This window comes from Chiloscyllium plagiosum, chromosome 21, assembly GCF_004010195.1.
Source record: "Chiloscyllium plagiosum isolate BGI_BamShark_2017 chromosome 21, ASM401019v2, whole genome shotgun sequence".
NCBI classification, from domain to species: domain Eukaryota; kingdom Metazoa; phylum Chordata; class Chondrichthyes; order Orectolobiformes; family Hemiscylliidae; genus Chiloscyllium; species Chiloscyllium plagiosum.
Window position 1 is genome coordinate 43,331,418 of NC_057730.1, and position 19,758 is coordinate 43,351,175.

Genomic DNA, 19,758 nt, shown 5'->3' on the forward strand with positions numbered 1-19,758 from the left:
GGGCAGGCTGGGACAAAGCAGAGAACAAGGTAGGGCTGATAAATTAAACTGCATTTATTTCAATGCAAGAGGTCTAATAGGGGAGGCAGATGAACTCAGGGCATGGTTAGGAACATGGGACTGGGATTTCATAGCAATTACAGAAACGTGGCTCAGGGATGGACGGGACTGGCAGCTTAATGTTCCAGGATACAAATGCGACAGGAAGGATAGAAAGAGAAGCAAGAGAGGAGGGAGAGTGGCGTTTTTGATAAGGGATAGCATTACAGCTGTACTGAGGGAGGATATTCCCAGCAATACATCCAGGGAAGTTATTTGGGTGGAACTGAGAAGAAAGCGATGATCACCTTATTGGGATTGTATTATAGACACCCTAATAGTCAGAGGGAAGTTGAGAAACAAATTTTTAAGGAGATCTCAGTTATCTGTAAGAATAAGAGTGTGGTTATAGTAGGAGATTTTAACTGTCCAAACATAGACTGGGACTGCCATAGTGTTAAGGGTTTAGATGGAGAGGAATTTAAGTAAGTACAAGAAAAGTTTCTGATTCAGTATGTGGATGTACCTACTAGAGAAGGTGCAAAACTTGATCTACTCTTGGGAAATAAGGCAGGGCAGGTGACTGAGGTTGTCAGTGGGGGAGCACTTTGGGGCTAGCGACCATAATTCTATTAGTTTTTAAAAAATCAATGGAAAAGGATAGACCAGATCTAAAAGTTGAAGTTCTAAATTGGAGAAAGGCCAATTTTGATGGTATTAGGCAAAAGAACTTTCAAAAGCTGATTGGGAGCAAATGTTCGCAAATAAGGGGACAGGTGGAAAATGGGAGGCCTTCAGAAATGAGATAACCAGAGTCCAGAGACAGTATATTCCTGTTAAGGTGAAAGGAAAAGCTGGTAGGTATAGGGAATGCTGGATAACTAAAGAAAGTGAGGGTTTAGTTAGGAAAAAGAAGGAAGCATATATCAGGTAAAGACAGGATAGAGAGAGTGAATCCTTAAAAGAGTACAAAGGCAGTAGAAGTATACTTAAGAGGAAAATCAGGAGAGCAAAAAGGGGTCATGAGATAGCTTTGGCAAATAGAATTAAGGAGAATCCAAAGGATTTTTACAAATACTTCAAGGACAAAAGGGTAACTATGGATCTACGAAGGTCCCTCAAAGATCAGCAAGGTGGCCTTTGTGGGGAGTCGCAGAAAATGGGGGAGATACTAAATGAGTATTTTGCATCAGTATTTACGGTGAAAAAGGACATGAAAGATATAGAATGTAGAGAAATAGATGGTGACATCTTGGAAAATGTCCATATTACAGAGGAGGAAGTGCTGGATGTCTTGAAATGCATAAAAGTGGATAAATCCCCAGAATCTGATCAGGTGTACCCTAGAACTCTGTGCGAACCTAGGGAAGTGATTGTTGGGCCCCTTGCTGAGATATTTGTGTCACAGGTGAGGTGCCAGAAGATTGGAGGTAGGCTATGTGGTCACTGTTAAAGAAAGGTGGTAAGGATAAGCCAGGGAACTATAGACCAGTGAGCCTGATGTTGGTAGTGGGCAAGTTGTTGGAGGGAATCCTGAGAGACGGGATGTACATGTATTTGGAAAGGCAAGGACTATTAGGGATAGTGAACATGGCTTTGTGGTGGGAAATAATGTCTCACAAACTTGACCGAGTTTTTTGAAGAGATAACAGAGGAATGATGAGGGCAGAGTGGTAGATGTGATCTATATGGACTTCAGTAAGGCGTTCGACAAGGTTCCCCATGGGAGACTGATCAGCAAGGTTAGATCTCACTGAATACAGGGAGAACTAGCCATTTGGATACAGAACTGGATCATAGGGAGAAGACAGAAGGTGGTGGTGTAGAATTGTTTTTCAGACTGGAGGCTTGTGATCAATGGAGTGCCACAAGGATCAGTTCTGGGTCCACTACTTTTTGTCATTTACATAAATGATTTGGATGTAAGCATAAAAGGTATAGTTAGTAAGTTTGCAGATGACACCAAAATTAGAGGTGTAGTGAACAGTGAAGGAGGTTACCTCAGATTACAACGGGAACTTGATCAGGTGGGCCAATGGGCTGAGAAGTGGCAGATGGAGTTTAATTCAGATAAATGTGAGGTGCTGCATTTTGGGAAAGCAAATCTTAGCAGGACTTATACACTTAATGGTAAAGTCCTAGCGAGTGTTGCTGAACAAAAACCTTGGAATGCAGATTCATAGCTCCTTGAAAGTGGAGTTGCAGGTAGATAGGATAGTGAGGAAGGCGTTTGGCATGCTTTCCTTTATTGGTCAGAGTATGGAGTATAGGAGTTGAAAGCTCATGTTGCAGCTGTACAAGACATTGGTTAGGCCACTGTTGAAATATTGCGTGCAATTCTAGTCTCCTTCCTATTAGAAAGATGTTGTGAAACTTGAAAGGGTTCAGAAAATATTTACAAGGATGTTACCAGGGTTGGAGGATTTGAGCTATAGGGAGAGGCTGAACAGGCTGGGGCTGTTTCTTCTGGAGCATTGGAGGCTAAGGGGTGACTTTATAGAGATTTATAAAATCATGAGGGGCATGGATAAGATAAATAGACAAAATCTCTTCCCTGGGTTTGGGGAGTCCAGAACTAGAGGGCATAGGTTTAGAGTGAGAGGGGAAAGATATAAAAGAGACCTAAGGGGGGCAACCTTTTCACACAGTGTATGGAATAAGCTGCCAGAGGAAGTAGTGGAGGCTGGTACAATTGCAACATTTAAAAGGTATTTGGATGGGTATATGAATAGGAAGGGTTTGGAGGGATATGGGCCGGTTGATGGCAGATGGGACTAGATTGGATTGGTATATCTGGTCGACAAGTACGTTTGGACCGAAGGGTCTGTTTCCATGCTGCACATCTCTATGACTTACTGTGGTTAACCAACTGAGCCAAACTCAGATGAGTGTTTCCAGTGGGAGACAAAGAATTACCAAGTAATTACATTAACTGTGTTACTCAAGATGTGGAAGTGCCTGTGTTGGACCGGAGGGGATAAATCAGAAGTCACATAACACCAGGTTGTAGATCAACAGATTTATTTGAAATCACAAGCTTTCGGAGGGCTGCAGCTTCACCAGGTGACTCTGAAAGCTTGTGATTTCAAATAAACCTGTTGAACTACAACCTGGTGTCATGGGACTTCTGACTGTGTTACGCAAAGTATTTTTTTTTCAAAACATATTTAAAGGTTTTGATTTTTTGAACAAGTGAGATGAAGGATCTTAAATGAACATTCATAGATAGATCTTTCTCTGAACTTCTGACATTTAATATAGTATTGCCTTTAAAAAAGATTCCTGAAAGACCATCGTACCAGTGGTCATTAAAACAAGGCTGTTAGAGATGGAATCATAAGTCATAATGGATTTAGATCCAAAGGAGCATGAAATGTATCTTCAAATTAATTCTGAGTGCAATCAAAATATATTTATGTAGATATTTCAGTCATTCTCAGAGTGCATTCAAGTACAATTTGCCAATACTGGACAGCTGCCTGCTATACAGCTTATTAAATTAATTAAAACAATTACTATTCATTAAGATACTAATTAACTGATTATCTTTGCCTTTCTGTCAGAAGGCATGCGTTGGCCTAAGAACATTGAATAGTTCTACAGAATACTGCTAGGGCACAATCGATATTTTAGAGTAATTCTTTATGAATACTTCAGTGGGTGAGCTAATGTACATTTAGTAACAGCATTAGAACACTTTTCCCTGTTTGCCCTGATTAATTGAAGCTTTACTAAAGTTCTGTGAGGAATGTATGCTACATCAGCAATATACTATGACTTATGACATCCAGAAATTTACCATTAAACTTGGAAGAAATTAGATTCAAAAACTTTAAAATGATAATCAATCAATTTGGGCCTATTTAATGGACATGGGTGGTGATACGGCGCAGAGGTTCATAACACAGTAACATCTTTACATCCTTAATATCAATTTCCTCTAATTGAAGGTTTTATTACTGTACAATGATCGATCAGCACAGCCCAGCTCTGGCATTGTTCCCATCAGTTACCTATGTTAGAAATCCTGGAGATTACAACTACCAAGTCTAGAGCTGCTCTCTGTCAATTAATTCTGGATTTAGTTGTGATAATTACGCTGAAGTTACTGTCTAAAGTTTTGTAAAAAAAATTATTGTAGCTGCCAGTTTTGAAAACTGAAGAGGTTAAACTCCCACTGCTCAAAATCCTTGGGGTTGATTTTAATTATGATAGTTAGCCTATTTAATCCCCCCTCCTTTGTTTCTACTGTGAAATTGGCAAGGATGTAAAACAGGCTGTTCATTTGCTATCAAATTCAAATTCTACCCTTTAGTTTCCAAGTGAGCCTTCTGAATTAGATCAGACAGACTGCAGTAGATTTTCAAGCTAAAATGTACAAACTAGATATGCACCAAAATTATATCTAATGCACAAAACTATCAACCTACATTATTCATTCAAGTCTTATACTGGGGTTTAAAGCCACAATTTCCAGCTGTGCTATCACTAAAACAAGCGAATACTAATGTAGTCCTTAGTGTTAAATTGATAAAACCATCAGATATTGTCAAAATTCATTCTATCTTCATTTTCCATTGTGACTGCTCTCTCCTTTGGTGAGCTGTGTAGCCTTTGTACACATTGTTACACATATGCAGTTAAATGAGAGGATGACAGCATCTGTTGCAATGAGATATCCATGTTTTCCCTCATTTTAAGAAATGGGAATATTCACTGAATTAATTCATTTTGTTTAGATTTTAGGTTGCTCTATTTTATAGCATCATGGTGCTTGCTGGATAATACAGGTACATTCATAACTCTACAATGAACTTTCAGTACCTAAGCAAAGACATGAATGTAAGTACCTAAAGGATGTGAACTAATTTTGTATCAATCATGGATGTTGTGTCTTTGAATTGAAGTGCTGAATTCAGTCAAAAATAAGTACTGGTTGTGAGAAAAGTCTTTATATAAACAAATTCACTGTTTTTGGTTCAGCATTTAAAAGGTGAAGATAACAATTCTTAAATCGTGTTTGGCAAATAGCAATAAAGTTGTTTAACTCTAAGATGGATATGAAGAGTTATCACAGATACTAAGGTAGACTGATTTGTGAGGAGTTGTTCTTCTACTCTTTAGCTATGAAGAAATGAAGAGGGCAAATAAACTAAGGTTTACTGATCACTCTTTGTTCCCTGGTTCAGTGAGTGAAGACTAACAAGATGATGCACTGATCTTCTCAGCAATGAGGAAATCTGACTTGGCAACAAGGAATCTTGGTCTCTCGCCTGCTGATCGGATCAGGTTAACTGCACTGTAATCAGAAGCAAGAAATTAGGACATTGCAGTCAGGAACTCTGAGTCTTCAACACGTGCTCAACTTAAGACTATTCCAAATATTTGGAATGCAAGTCTGATCTAAAATACACAATGCAGCAAAAACATCTTAACTTGGGGGTTAGTGCAGGGTCAATGACTTATTAGGACTTAAGTAACCACCTGGTGTGTCATGTACACACCAACTTGTAATATTACCAAATACTGCACTATGAACATCCTTCAATAATGTCATGACTAGAAAACTCCTTTCCAAATGATTTAAACTATTATTGATCATTTTTAAGTTTCACAATTTCTTTCACAACTCAAAATGTGAATTTGAATATTTTGAAATTTTCAGTCAAAATTTTCTGAGGGCCTTCTGTTTTAAAGCTTTGCCAATCAACTAAGTGGTGGAGAATTTAAGGAGAGGGTTACATTACTGATCATTTGCTGAGTTTTTTCATTTTGGCAATGTGACTTTTTTTTTTAACAAGAGGGACCATCAATTGAACTAAAATCTGCTCTCAATTTTTGTTCCCAATAAAATTTCTGAGTAAGGGAGGAAGATATTAATTGTTAAAGGGTAGGCTTTATTGACGGAGGGAGGTCAGTAATAGGATTGAAATGGGGTGGATTTGCTGGAGAGAAATGTTTATATTTCATTACATAAGAAACTGTGATTACCTGTCATAATCTGCTCCAATTAAGCTGGTTCCATTTACTGCCAGGATTCTATCACCTATCCTGAGTCTCCCATCACAGGCAGCAGGGCTGTCAGGCAGTAACGTTCTGATATAGATCCCAGGGGAATTTAAGGTTGTATGCTGCAAAATAGATGGGAGAAAGGGTATAATAGGCCTGTTCTTGTCCTGTACAGAAGTTAGTGATTCCAAATTGGAGGGGCTGTGAAACAGAATCTCTCAAGATTCATGTATAAGAACTCTGGGTCGTGTTTTGCTAACGGTGAAAGAAATATACAGAAAAGTGAGTTTTTCACCAACTCATTTGGATGGTAGGTTGACCAAAATATAGTTAGACTTTACACCCTATCACCCTAACTATACCCATTCATAATATTCCTGTGGAATAATGATATAAGCACTTGAATATGGATCATCAGGTGCTCCTGAAATAGCATTTGATCAAGTCTCTCATGGTGCACATTGGGAAGAAATGACAGCAGAGCTCAATTTCACTCATCCCAATCAGAAGTATTGAGTCTAAATTCACCGTCTTAAAGCAGTCCAAAAATCACCTATACTAAATCACCAATCACTCTAAACTAAATTGCAAATCATTCACATATGGCAAGGACACCATTAGAAAAAAAATCAATACAATACATGTCACCTATAACCAACTGTAAAAATACAATGCGAACACATAAATCGTGGCATTCCTGATCCCTTCAAGAAAATTAAACTGGAGAAAACATTAGAGGGCCTGAAATATGGCAAAGCACAGGATATGATCTTATTTCACTGGAATTCCTGAAACAACTTTGTCTCATGCTCATGCTTGGATGGCTCAGTTTTACACAAAAATGATCAGCTCAAACTCACTCATAAAAGGTTTGGCTTCTAGCAAAAATCATTTCAAAGCCTGAAAAAGACTGCATATTCGTGGCCAGCTATTGACCAATTTAAATACTTTCCATGTACATTAAAATCTTTGAACTCACATCTCCAGTAGTAGAGGCCGTCTTTAATATCAATGAAGCTGGTTTTCCTAAGGGCACAGCACATATGATCAAGTGAAAGCTCTCACCATCTACATTGAAAATGGCTTCCAAAGGAACCTGAAGAATAGCAGATTGCTATTTGACCTCACAGTGGCCTATGATACAGAGAGGTATATTGGCCATCTCCTACCCCTGTCCAGAGTGGAATGTGTCCAGCCTGGGTCAGGACAGTTGCTGAAGTACTCCTTTGCAAACAAACCATTTCAAAGTCACCTTGGGCAAGGGAGAAGACTGGCCAATGCAGTGACAGAGGGCTCACTGCTTATTCCAGTCCTGGTGGTCATGTGTCCAGATGATCACCAGTACTCACATGCTGCAAGTTCATCAAGGTCAATGACATCTTTTGTGCCATCCAAGGTCAATCCTTCTGTGCCCTGGACCAAATCCTTAACAAAGACACTACAAACGTAGACTATTGCAATATGTTGTGTCTCACAATTAATCTCTCTCAAACCATTTTTAGCATATTCCAACTCCACAATGCCACTGTCAAAAAGAAATGGGTGTCTACATGGATGGTCAAAGACTAAAAGATGACTGCAACCCAACATAGTTGAGTGTGACTTTAGAATGGATTTTGTTCCTTCAGATACATCCGAAGACAACAGCAAAGATCAAAACCAGAAATAAGCTCTTAACCAAACTTGTTGGATTTTCGTGGGACTCTGCTGTTACGATACTTTGGATCACAGCACTTGACCTTTCCCAACCAGGTGCACTGTACTTCGCTGCAGAGCCTGGTAGAATATCACATACACAGGAATTACTCACTAGGACCTCCATTCAACACCCCTTCCCTGCAAACATCACTCCCCCACACATCTGCTGATTGACACAAGCCCACAAGTTGGTTCAAACTACCCATCTGCATCTCATTTATTATTGCAAGATGACATGTTCAACGCACCTACTGCCTGTCTTCTTTCAGGATGCCCCAAAAGGAGTATTTGTCCTGAGCTACATCTACTAGAAAACAATACTGTATTTGGATTACAGACTGAGAAACATGAGAAGTTATTAAGAAGCTGCTTGTGAGAAATCCCATCTGTTGAAATGGCATATTTAGACCTACCATAGTGAGACTGGTCCTGGCTGAACAGGTTCACAAAACCAAAGCCCCCACACAGTCAACCTCCCCTACTTGCACTACCGAGAAGCGCTTCCTCTGCAAACGTAAGTGGCAAACTAATCACCTTAGACTCATGTACTGAGTTTAATCACTTGCCTCCAGAGATTACATTTGCTAAATAAATAATCAACTGAGATTGAAGAGAATTTCACTAAAATTCATAGAACAAGTATTTCAAATTCTTAGATATAATTATATGCTATACATTTTGCAAGATTATTTATTGGTGAATATAAATACTGCCACTGTTCTTGCTGATTAATATGTAGTTCATCGCACTTACCAGTCCATCAATCAGTCCCATTCCTAAACCAATGGGTCCTCTCCCCAGCTCCACTACAAATACACAACATGGATCATCTTCTCCTGAACTCTGGCTGGAAGAAGCAGGTGTTGGTAAATCATAAGCTCTCCCTGTTTTAAAACAAAACGAAGAATTAATCTGGTATTATACAATGTTTATAATCCAACTTGGTATTATTTGACTCTAGAAACTATTTATTATTTTAAATGCTAATTCATTCCAGATTAAAATCTCATCCGAAATGGAAAAGTCTAAACTCAAAGTTTTAAGCAAACTGCAGTCCTATTGGACCTAAGCAACAACACAGCTGAATGTTCAGGAAGGGTAGGGGAAACAGATGACTGTTGCTTCTTCAGTATGAAGTTGACCTGCTCGGATGACTGCACAAACCTGGATCGTGGATCTCTTTGTAAACAGGTCCAGTAAAGATCTTTCAACAGCCAAGATCTATTCAAAGTTAAAGCTCACACAATGCCAAGTTATAGTCCAACAGGTTTATTTAGAAGCACTAGCTTTCGGACAACCACCCGATGAAGGAGCAGCGCTCCGAAAGCTAGTACTTCCAAATAAACCTGGTGGACTATAACTTGGCATTGTGTGATTTTTAACTTTGTACACCCTAGTCCAACACCAACTCCTCCAAATCAAGATCTATTCAAGGACTTCAAAGATGTAGGATACTACCCTCAATGATACTATCTTTAAACACTAACTTATAAACCACTAACAATTTTTTTAAAAACATATTTTAATAAATATTTTGTACTTTAGAAACATTGCATCTTTTAATACAAATAGTATTTAAAATAAAGGGTATGAGTGCCTCCATCAAAACAAAATGCAGCTAGAGTCATATAGCATGGAAACAGACCTTCGATCTAACCAGTCCGTGCAGACTAAGTTTTGCAAATTCAACTAGTCTCATTTACCTGCATTTCGCCGATAACCCTCTCAGCCTTTCCTGTTCATGAACCTGTGTAAATGTATTTTAAATGTTGCAACTGTATCCGGATCTACCACTTCCTCTGGCAGTTCATTCCACATACACACCACATTCTATGGAAAAAGCTGCCCCACAGATCCCTTTTAAATCTTTCGCCTCCCACCTTAAACATATACCCCCAGTTTTGAACTCCTGACACTACAGAAAATATTTTGCTATTCACTTTATTTATGCCCCTCCTGATTTTATAAATCTGTAAGGTCACCCCTTAACCTTCCATGCTCCAATGAAAAATGTCCTAGCCTACCCAGCATCTCCCGAGAACTCAAACCCTCCAGTCATGGAATCATCCTGGTAAATCTTTTCTGAACTCTCTCTAATTTAACATTATCTTTCCTAAAGCAGGGCAATTAGAGTTGTACACAGTACTCCAAAAGTGGCCTCACAAGATCCCTCAACATGACATCCCAAAATCCTATACTCAATAGTCTGAGCAATGAAGGCAAGCGTGCTAAATGCCTTCTTAACCATCGTGAGGCAACCTTCAAAGAACTATGTACCTGACCCCTGGGAATGTCTGACAACATTACCAAGGGCCCTACTGGGTAAGTCCTACTCTTGCTTACTTAACGAAAATGCAATACCTTGCATTTATCCAAATGAAACTCCATCTGCCACACCTCAGTCCAATGGCCCAACTGATCAAGATCCCTTACATAATCTTAATCTTCTTCACTGTGGACCATACAACCAATTTTGGTGTCATCCGCAAACTTACTAACCATGCCTCCTAAATTCTCATCCAAGCTGTTTTAATAAATCACAAGCAACAGCGGACCCAGCACCACTCCCTGGGGTACACCGCTGGTCACATGGCTTCAGTCAAGTCAATTTTGTATCCAATTATCAAGCTGTACAAATCCCATGTGATCTAACTTTATTAATCAGTCTATCATGCAGAACTTTGTCGAAGGCTTTACTGAGGTCCATGTAAGACAATATCTATCGCTCTTTCCTCAATGTCTTTTATTACATCCTCAAGAAACTCAATCAAGTTTGTGAAAACTGATAGCCTGAAGTAATATAAATTCACAGTGAAATTATAGTTTGTTATTTATAAAGGTGAAATTATTGAGCAATGTTTGCACTTCCAAGGATATAACCTTGATAAAACTACAGATCAACAGATATGGAGAAAAATCTGCTTCTGAGGAAGAGTCACACCAGACTCCTAACATAACTTCAAACATCAACTCCATTTCTCTCTCCACAGATGCTGCCAGACCTGCTGAGCTTCTCCAGCTTCCTTTGTGTTAGTTTCATTTTGACCATAAGTTGGAATCCTGATAGTTACCTTCTCCCTCATTGGCTCCACTTTTGTAGATACCATTTTTCCTGGTGCTTGATGCAGGTCTACCAGCTCCATTGGTTTGTACACACTCACTGAGCAGAAAGTCAGAGTTCAAAGGTGTGTTTGGAGGAGTTAAAAGACTGGAGGGATCTAATAGTTGCATGCTGTGTCCTGGGAGCCTATTTCTTCCCAGAGTATTTTGCAGCTGTAGCTTCTGTAGCTTTTCTTTAAGTTCATGGCAGGAATTAAAATCTCTGCTTGATCCACTGACTGACGAAGTGCTTGAGCTTCGACTATGTGTCGCTGTGTCATAGTTATTGTTAAGGTAATTATTTCGGCCTGATTGCTGATCCAGAATCTTGGGACTGTAAAGTGTGGTTGGACTGTGTGAAGACAACTGGTGGGAAATTGGAAACTCAGTCTGTAAAAGATACAAATTTGAAGGAATAAATGATAGCCACGAAACCTTTTCAGCACAACCATATGAAGTCTTACGGGAGCAACAGAATACAGGTTTTGGTGATTGCTTGGCCCCAACACAAAGGGTTGATGAATGAAGAATTTGGTATATTCATTCAATTCTCAAATAAGTTAGACCAGGCAATTAACTAGTGACAAGTGAAGTGTGAAAGTCAGCTCTACAAGGCAATGTTATCTGTACTTCCTACACAATAATTTCGTTTCTTTTTGTTACATTATTCCTTGATGCAACAGTTGAATTTGAAAATGTTATCACAAAAACTGCTTGTTCAGTTTGTTCCAGGTCATGCATTCATCTATTCAACCTAAGAAGCAGCACTTTAAATGTGATTGCACAGTTTACAGTCGTTAATTAGGCAGTTATAGAGTCAGAGAGATGTACAGCATGGAAACAGACCCTTCGGTCTAACCTGTCCATGCCGACCAGATATCCCAACCCAATCTAGTCCCACCTGCCAGCACCCGGCCCATATCCCTCCAAACCCTTCCTATTCATATAAATGCCTCTTAAATGTTGCAATTGTACCAGCCTCCACCACATCCTCTGGCAGCTCATTCCATACACGTACCACCCTCTGCGTGAAAAAGATGCCCCTTACGTCTCTTTTATATCTTTCCCCTCTCACCCTAAACCTAGTTCTGGACTCCCCAACCCCAGGGAAAAGACTTTGTCCATTTATCCTATCCATGTCCCTCATAATTTTGTAAACCTCTATAAGATCACCCCTCAGCCTCCGATGCTCCAGGGAAAACAGCCCCAGCGTGTTCAGCCTCTCCCTGTAGCTCAGATCCTCCAACCCTAGTAACGTCCTTGAAAGGGTTCAGAAAAGATTTACAAATTTCACAACGTCTTTCCGATAGGAAGAAGACCAGAATTGCATGCAATATTCCAACAGTGGCTTATTAAACTCCATCTGCCACTTCTCAGCCCATTGGCCCATCTCGTCCAGATCCTGTTGTAATCTGAGGTAACCCTCTTTGCTGTCCACTACACCTCCAATTTTGGTGTCATCTGCAAACTTACTAACTTTACCTCTTATGCTTGCATCCAAATCATTTATGTAAATGACAAAAAGTAGAGGGCCCAGCACCGATCCTTGTGGCACTCCACTGGTCACGGGCCTCCAGTCTGAAAAACAACCCTCCACCACGTTGGATCAATTGAAAGATTTTCGAAGCTGTTATCAAAAATGTTATGGCAGGGCAGTTCAAAATAATCCGGCAAAATCAACTTGGTTTTGTACATGGAAAATATTGTTCAACCAATTGTTTTTGGAGTTATTTGAAGTAGTAACACATGCTGTGGATAAAAGGTAACTAGTCGGTGTACTGTACTTATTCATAACGTGCCACATCAAAGATTATTGAGGACAATAGACACTTACGTTGCAAGATAATATATTGGCATAGACAGAAGATTGGCCAGCAAATGGGAAACATTGCAAGCACAAGTATTTCATTCTCTCGTTGGCAAGATGGAATGAGTGGTGTACTACAGGAATCAGCGCTGGCGTCTCAACTTTTCACAATTTAAATAAATGCCTTGGATGACTTTGAGGTGATAATTGCCTAGCAGCATTATCCAGACTATCAGTCCAGAGACCTGGGTAATGACCTGTGTTCGAATCCCGCCATGGCAAATGGTGGAATTTTGATTCAATAAAAATCTGGAATTATGATTCTAACGATGACCACTGTTGAAAAATACCCATCTGGATCAACTATGATCTAAGTGAATGATAGTGCAGCCTGATGGGATGGTTGGCCTATTTCTGCCCAAACATGTATGTTGCATGTCAACATTTAAGAGACATTAGTGGTTGAGGAAAGGAGTTCAAAAGAACAGGGCAGGCATATGGGACTAGGATTACTGTTCTTGTGGAGGATGGACTGAAATTGGTTCCATGTTGCAGTTCCTGTCCTGTTTTATGTAATAATTCAGCTAGCAATGAATTGAGGCAATTCAAAAACAGATGGAAGCCAAAAAATGTAGTTATGCTACCATCTTCTTTTTGATGCAAAACAGCTTTTAGTATGCATCAACAACAAAGTAGTGTATCTCAAGAAGCAAAGTCTCCCTTCAAAAGAATGCTTTACAATGACTTCCATTTGCTCCAAGCAACAGTTAGCAACAGGCATGAACACGGTGCAGTAAATTCGAAGCTATGCTTTAAACATGAATGTAAATGGTTTTGGGAATTCCTAAATACATTTTTGGATCCAGGGCAAAAAGAAGAATCCAAGAGTATGTTTAGAGGTTCTGATGATGACGATTTAGAACAAACAGTGAGGATATGCTAAGCCAAACCTCACTGAAGAGATAAAGCAGCTTTGTTTTGACATCAGAAGATATTTCTTTTTCATTCGGCAGAAGTGCTTTGAGTTCTAGCAATCAGACTCCTTTCACCCTTTTTTCCCTCCCAACCCTTAAAAGCTATTATAGGTATTTACTTCATGAAATAGAAACCAATATTTATTTGATTCTAAAATAATCTTATACAATTCTGAGTGTTTCCAGACAATTAGTATTCCCAGCAGTATTACAAAGAAAATTACAGCAGAAACAGGCCCTTCAGCCCTCCAAGCCTGTGCAGCTCCATATCCTCTATCTAAACCTGTCACCTATTTTCCAAGGATCTGTATCCCTCTGCTCCCTGCCCATTCACGTATCTGTCTAGATACATCTTAAATTACACTATGGTGCTCACCTCTACCATCTCCGCTGGCAACACATTCCAGGTACCCACCACCCTCTGCGTAAAGAATTTTCCATGCATATTTCCCTTAAACGTTTCTCCTCTCACCTTGAACTCGTGATCCCTAGTAATTGGCCAAGATTTTTTCCTTAAAATAGTTACACTCATTTGATCAAGTGTGTATGTACCTCCAACAATTAGAAATGAGGATGGGGACAAAAATGGCTAATTTCAGGAGGGACTTGAAGAATTCTTCCAGTTTTATGAGACAATTGGTCATACTCTGGCACATTATTATTTATTGGCAATTGAAACTATTTAACCCACACATCAGATCTTCCCTAATCCTCTCCACACTCAAGACTTATTAAGTACCTTAAAGGATTGTAATGTAACAATATGTAAATTACATAAACAGTTCAGGCTGTTTAAAAATCTCTGAATAACTAAAGTAATTCTTGGCATCTTGTTTATGTATACCCTTCTATCACATTCCATCTAAAGCACTGTCTAAAGCTATTTACATTTAATCCCTTTAAACTTCAAATTGTAGATGTGAAGGGGTCTTCAAGCTAATCATATGTCTTCCTTGATTTATTTTCTTCAAAATGCTTAATTTCAGGAACTGTAGGTCAAAAGAAAAATGTAAGGTGCTTCTACTGTCTCAATATCTCAACACAATGAGGACCAAACTGACTTTAGTACACCAATGAAAACCAACAGTCAAACAATTTAGAATTACAATGGCCTAGCAATGTATGTACTGTAATGTATGTAATCAATGAACATACTCATTCTTGTCCTACAGTGTTATTTTTAATGCGCAAAAATTAATGGATTAGATGCACTTCAGGTTACCTTGTCCTATGTACTTCTCCAATACTGAGTCATATTTGCTGTTTCTGAATTCATTCATGGACTAATCTTCTGTCTATCATTTGAATTGCACACACTATTGATGCCATCCTCACCAAAGTAAAGAATTAAGCATAGACCCCAATGTGGGTGCACTCATTATTGGGCCCCATTGGCTCAATGGTTTCTCCTCTTCTTTAATTTCGCTGGGATTTTTCAATTTAAAAAAAAGATCTTTTAAAAAATAAATCCAATACAATGTAAAGGCTGAAATGTTCAATATCTACTTAGATGACCATCTAAGCCCATCTTTCTGATTGAATATTGACAGGGTGCATGTTAAAGTCTTCGCAAACTATTTAAGTATTAAACAATAAGAGACTACATCTAATTTGCTCATTCGTTTTCAAATATGGCCTCAATTCAATATCCATACTGAAGCAAGTTAGTTGAATTTGACATGCCCTCCAAGGTCTTTGAATAAAGTCTACATTATCTTTCTGTCATTCTTCTTTCAAAATAGTGCTCCTGCAAAACTACAATCTCATTTGGCCAAACTGATATGGGGAATAAGCGACAATATCTCCTAACAGTATTTTCCTAGCCATTATATCAGAGTATCTGAGTTCTAGTTATTCAGATATGGAATAAAATCTGTTTCTGCTTGTGGCACAATTAAATCTTATAACACAAAATCTTGAATGCTCAATTACAGAAGAGGTAAGATCTGGAAGAACACTATTAAACCATGCAGCCATTAGTTCCATGCAAGGAAATAGTAAAAGATTTTAGGATATCTCAATCCAACACCGAAGTATTTTCTGTATTCACATTGAAAGTGTCAGAACATAGCAGAAACTAATGCATGCTATATGAAATATTAAGAGTATAATTCTTGTTCTGGGCCACTTCAAATTGCAGTGTGTAATGCTCTTTGGACTGAAAGGTATGTAGTAACGTCTTTTACCTGTAATTCCTCTGTTATAGAACATCCATTTGTTGGTTGGGATTTGGCGCGTAGGCTCCAAAGGAAGTGACGTATATATAGTAGGTGTCTGTACATGTTGTCATCTATGGCCTCTGCTTCTAGATCCACCTTAAAGTTACTGGTGGGCAGCATTATTGGAGGATATTTATCAAAACTTAACAGAATGTCCTCTGTGGAACAGAAAATATATGGGAGCTTATCACACATTTAAGGGATGCAATTAAACTCTGCTTTGCCCCTTTGCAGTTTGTGGATGGTATGTACTTTCACAATATTTGATCCATTTCTCATTGACCTCCTTCTGAGAGTGTTGAAGCAACTGAGCAGAGTTCAGGAAATATTCCAATGTGGCCCTGCCATGCCGATGAAAAGTGAAGATCTAATAGAAATACTGGTCTATTTCATAAGGTATTTAAAATACTCTACCAAATGATAGACAAGCCATAAACTGAGACTAAAACAAACAGTTTGAAGTGATTTTAAAGTCTAAATTAACTACAGTAACTAATAAATGCTGAAGAGTATTACTAACAATTTTTGTAAAATTAATACACATTAGGATGACTTAAATGAAAAGACTGCATAATTGCTTTCTCATATATGTACTGTATTCTGCTGTTATTCTATTGGCCTGTTTCAAACATTAAATTTTCAATAAACATTAGCATAAATATTTTTATAATTTTTTTAACAACTTATTTCCAGGCACTCATGCCTCCAATGGGAAGCATTGTATAATTGCAAAACAGAAGATGCAAAATATTACATTTCAAACAATGTTTTTGCAAAAATTATGTTTCAAATTTACAGCGTCACCTCTGTCTCTTCTCACTGGGAACTCAGGCCTTACCTGTTCTGCACAATGTTTCTCTCTCTTCAGCAGTTGGCTGCCAAGCTGCAACGGGGCCCACTCCAGGTGCTAGCTGGTAGTGTGTTATTATGTGAAGAAGTTGGGAAGCATTTAGAGCATGAAATTCTCTCTTCAGACTACTCCAGCTAGACTGAGGCAAAACAAAAGGTGGTAATAAACATCACAGAAAGATTGCACTTGGGTACGGAATATCACCAAAAATAATAACGTGACATCTCTTAGGACCATTATGTAGTTTAACCTGTTAGGTTGTAGGTGAAAAAGTGTCAAGATACAATTGGAGCCCTGCAGGTGTCAGAATGGCCATTTCAGTTCTGTACATTTACAAAAGTCATTTTACAAGCAGAATATCCCAACGAGGAAGCCATTTGCATACTTTTAGTAGGATAAATTTGTGGATAATTTTTGCTGCATGAAAATGTAAACTTTATTCCTTTAACTCTCATCTGGAAATTTGTTCTCAAAACCCAATCAATCCTTTCTTCTCTCTCACACACATTGATATTCAATACATAGCTTTGTTGTTAGGACAGGGACTTGGGATCATTTACCAATTATTACAACTACAGCACTGCAGACTCATGGTGGTGTTAAACTTTTCCCAAACCCTACAGAATTACACAGTAACACATTAAGATCACTACACCTATGGATATAATCATTCTCCCTGTTTTATATGGTCAGCATAATCATGTCAATATTGTATTCACACATGTTGTGGATACAATACTGTCATCTATAACACGAGTAAATATAGAGGAAGGAAAACACTACGTTGGTACTATCCCACCTTTTATACTGGATGAGCTAAAACTATTTGCCAACTAGGACAGAGTGCATGCATTTTAGGGCACAGTCTAATTTTTTAATTTCATTTTGCACAAATGTAATTTAGTCTTCGGTTGGCATTAAGCTGAAAGCTACAGTTTAAATTCTGTAGTAACCAGCCTTAAGCAGGGTTCTATTGTAAGGATCGCAGAATAAAGTGGAGTGGCATTTTCAGGAATGGCAAACAGTATGCAATGGACTGCCACAGGGATTAGTGCAGAGGCTTCAGTTCTTTTACACTATTAATGATAGTCATACTTGAATGTACTACTCCAACCACCACCAGGACAGAACCCCACTGGTCCTCACCTACCACCCCACCAATCTCCATGTACAGCGCATCATCCGCCGTCACTTCCGCCACCTCCAAACAGACCCCAGCACCAAGGATATATTTCCCTCCCCTCCCCTATCAGCTTTCCGTAGAGATCACTCCCTCCGCGACTCCCTTGTCAGATCCACACCCCCCACCGACCCAACCACCACTCCCGGCACCTTCCCTTGCAACCGCAGGAGGTCCAACACTTGCGCCCACACCTCCCCCCTCACTTCTCTCCAAGGCCCCAAAGGAAACTTCCATATCCGCCACAGATTCACCTGCACCTCCACCCACATCATCTACTGCATCCGCTGCAGCCGGTGTGGCCTCCTCTATATTGGGGAGACAGGCCGCCTACTTGCGGAGCGATTCAGAGAGCACCTCTGGGCCACCCGGACGAACCAACCCAACCACCCTGTAGCACAGCATTTCAACTCCACCTCCCACTCCACCGAGGATATGCAGGCCATTCGACTCATCCACCGCCAAACCACACACCCATCACATTTCCAACGCCCCTCCTCCAAGTCCCTCCTCCCTTCCTTTTATCTTCTCCTGCTGAACACTCTCTGCTCATTCCTGAAGAAGGGCCTGTGCCCGAAACGTCGAATCTCCTGTTCCCTGGATGCTGCCTGACCTGCTGTGCTGTTCCAGCAATAAAGTTTCAACTTTGATCTCCAGCATCTGCAGACCTCACTTTCTCCTTGAATGTACTACTGCCAAGTTTGCGGATGACGAAAATAGGAGAGAGGGCAAGTGGTGAGGATGACAGAAAGCCCTCGGAGAGATATACAGGCTAGGTGAGTGGGCAAAAAAACGTGGCTGATAATATGGAAACATGTGAGGTTTTGCACTTAGTAGGAGAAATATTTAAATGCAGAAAGCTACAGCACAGAGGGATTTGGGAGTCCTTGTGCATGAATCATAAAAAATATCCAAGCTCGTCATTGGGAAGGTAAATGGAATGTCGGTGTGTACTTCAAAGGGATGGAGCATAAAAATAGAGAGGTCTTGCTAAAACTACAAAGGAAATGTAAAGTTGCCATAGTCCTACCAGACCATAAGGCTGCTATCTCATTGGGAGAGAGACAACTGGTGATTTAATCTGAAGATCAACAAGTTTCAGGCGAGGGGAGAGGTTGACAGAATCCTTCATGGTAATCTCAACTAGTTCAGGCGTTGAACCAATGCTTTTTGTGTCATTGCAAACCAGCTGATCAGCCAACTAATCTAAAGTGGAGTTGATGATGGAATGGCACAGCAGATCCAATGGCCTACTTGGTCTTTATAAAATGGCTGAGATAGTTGCAAGTTCTGTTGCACTCATTCTCCTTTTAACCTTTAATTTTAACTGTTCATAGCTGTACATTGAAATCTCCTTCTGCACAAAATAATTGTAAGCTAAATTGTTGCGGGCCACCCAATTTGTTAAGTGGTGGGACCCTTATCTATAAAAGTTAATATTCTGAAAGAAGAGCCGTTACCTGTGTGAGACAAGATGTTGGGACTGCCAGCAACCTTACAGCACTAGTGAATTTGAAAAAAAATTCATCCGCAATGTTACCCATTCCTACATTTCGTATCCACTCCAGCAACAGTCGGAGACTAGCTTGCATCTGCTCCCCTTTTGACCAGTGAAAGAATCTTTGTCTTGAACCTGTACAATGAAACCACAGAAAATCAACTGAGCCTGTAGAATCCTTACTTCTGGAGCCTCTTCTCTCTAATTGTATATTCTGTGGACGAAATGCTTAAAGGATGACTGTGCCAGGAAATGGATACATTTTTCACTTAGTCTCCAGTGACAGCATTCAACTGTATACGCTTGCATTGTCTTGACCATTTGTATCTTTTCCAGCCTCCTAGGATAACCGTCTATTGCAAATATGGTACATTTTCAATTTCCT

At 39.5% G+C, this 19,758-nt stretch overlaps 1 protein-coding gene across 2 annotated transcripts in view; it reads right to left on the reverse strand.

The window, feature by feature from the left end:
* Nucleotides 1–3,169: 3,169 nt before the first annotated feature.
* The window catches only part of radil (Ras association and DIL domains), a 124,407-nt gene continuing 107,818 nt past the window's right edge, over nt 3,170–19,758 (reverse strand). For both annotated transcript variants that reach the window (XM_043711913.1, XM_043711912.1), the window contains exons 9-15: nt 19,336–19,508; nt 16,684–16,834; nt 15,813–16,003; nt 10,818–11,235; nt 8,500–8,630; nt 6,031–6,170; nt 3,170–5,338 (exon numbers count right to left, since the gene is read on the reverse strand). In XM_043711913.1, coding sequence (XP_043567848.1) covers nt 5,239–5,338; nt 6,031–6,170; nt 8,500–8,630; nt 10,818–11,235; nt 15,813–16,003; nt 16,684–16,834; nt 19,336–19,508 — 1,304 coding nt within the window. In that variant the 3' untranslated portion in view covers nt 3,170–5,238. The remainder of the gene's footprint in view (nt 5,339–6,030; nt 6,171–8,499; nt 8,631–10,817; nt 11,236–15,812; nt 16,004–16,683; nt 16,835–19,335; nt 19,509–19,758) is intronic.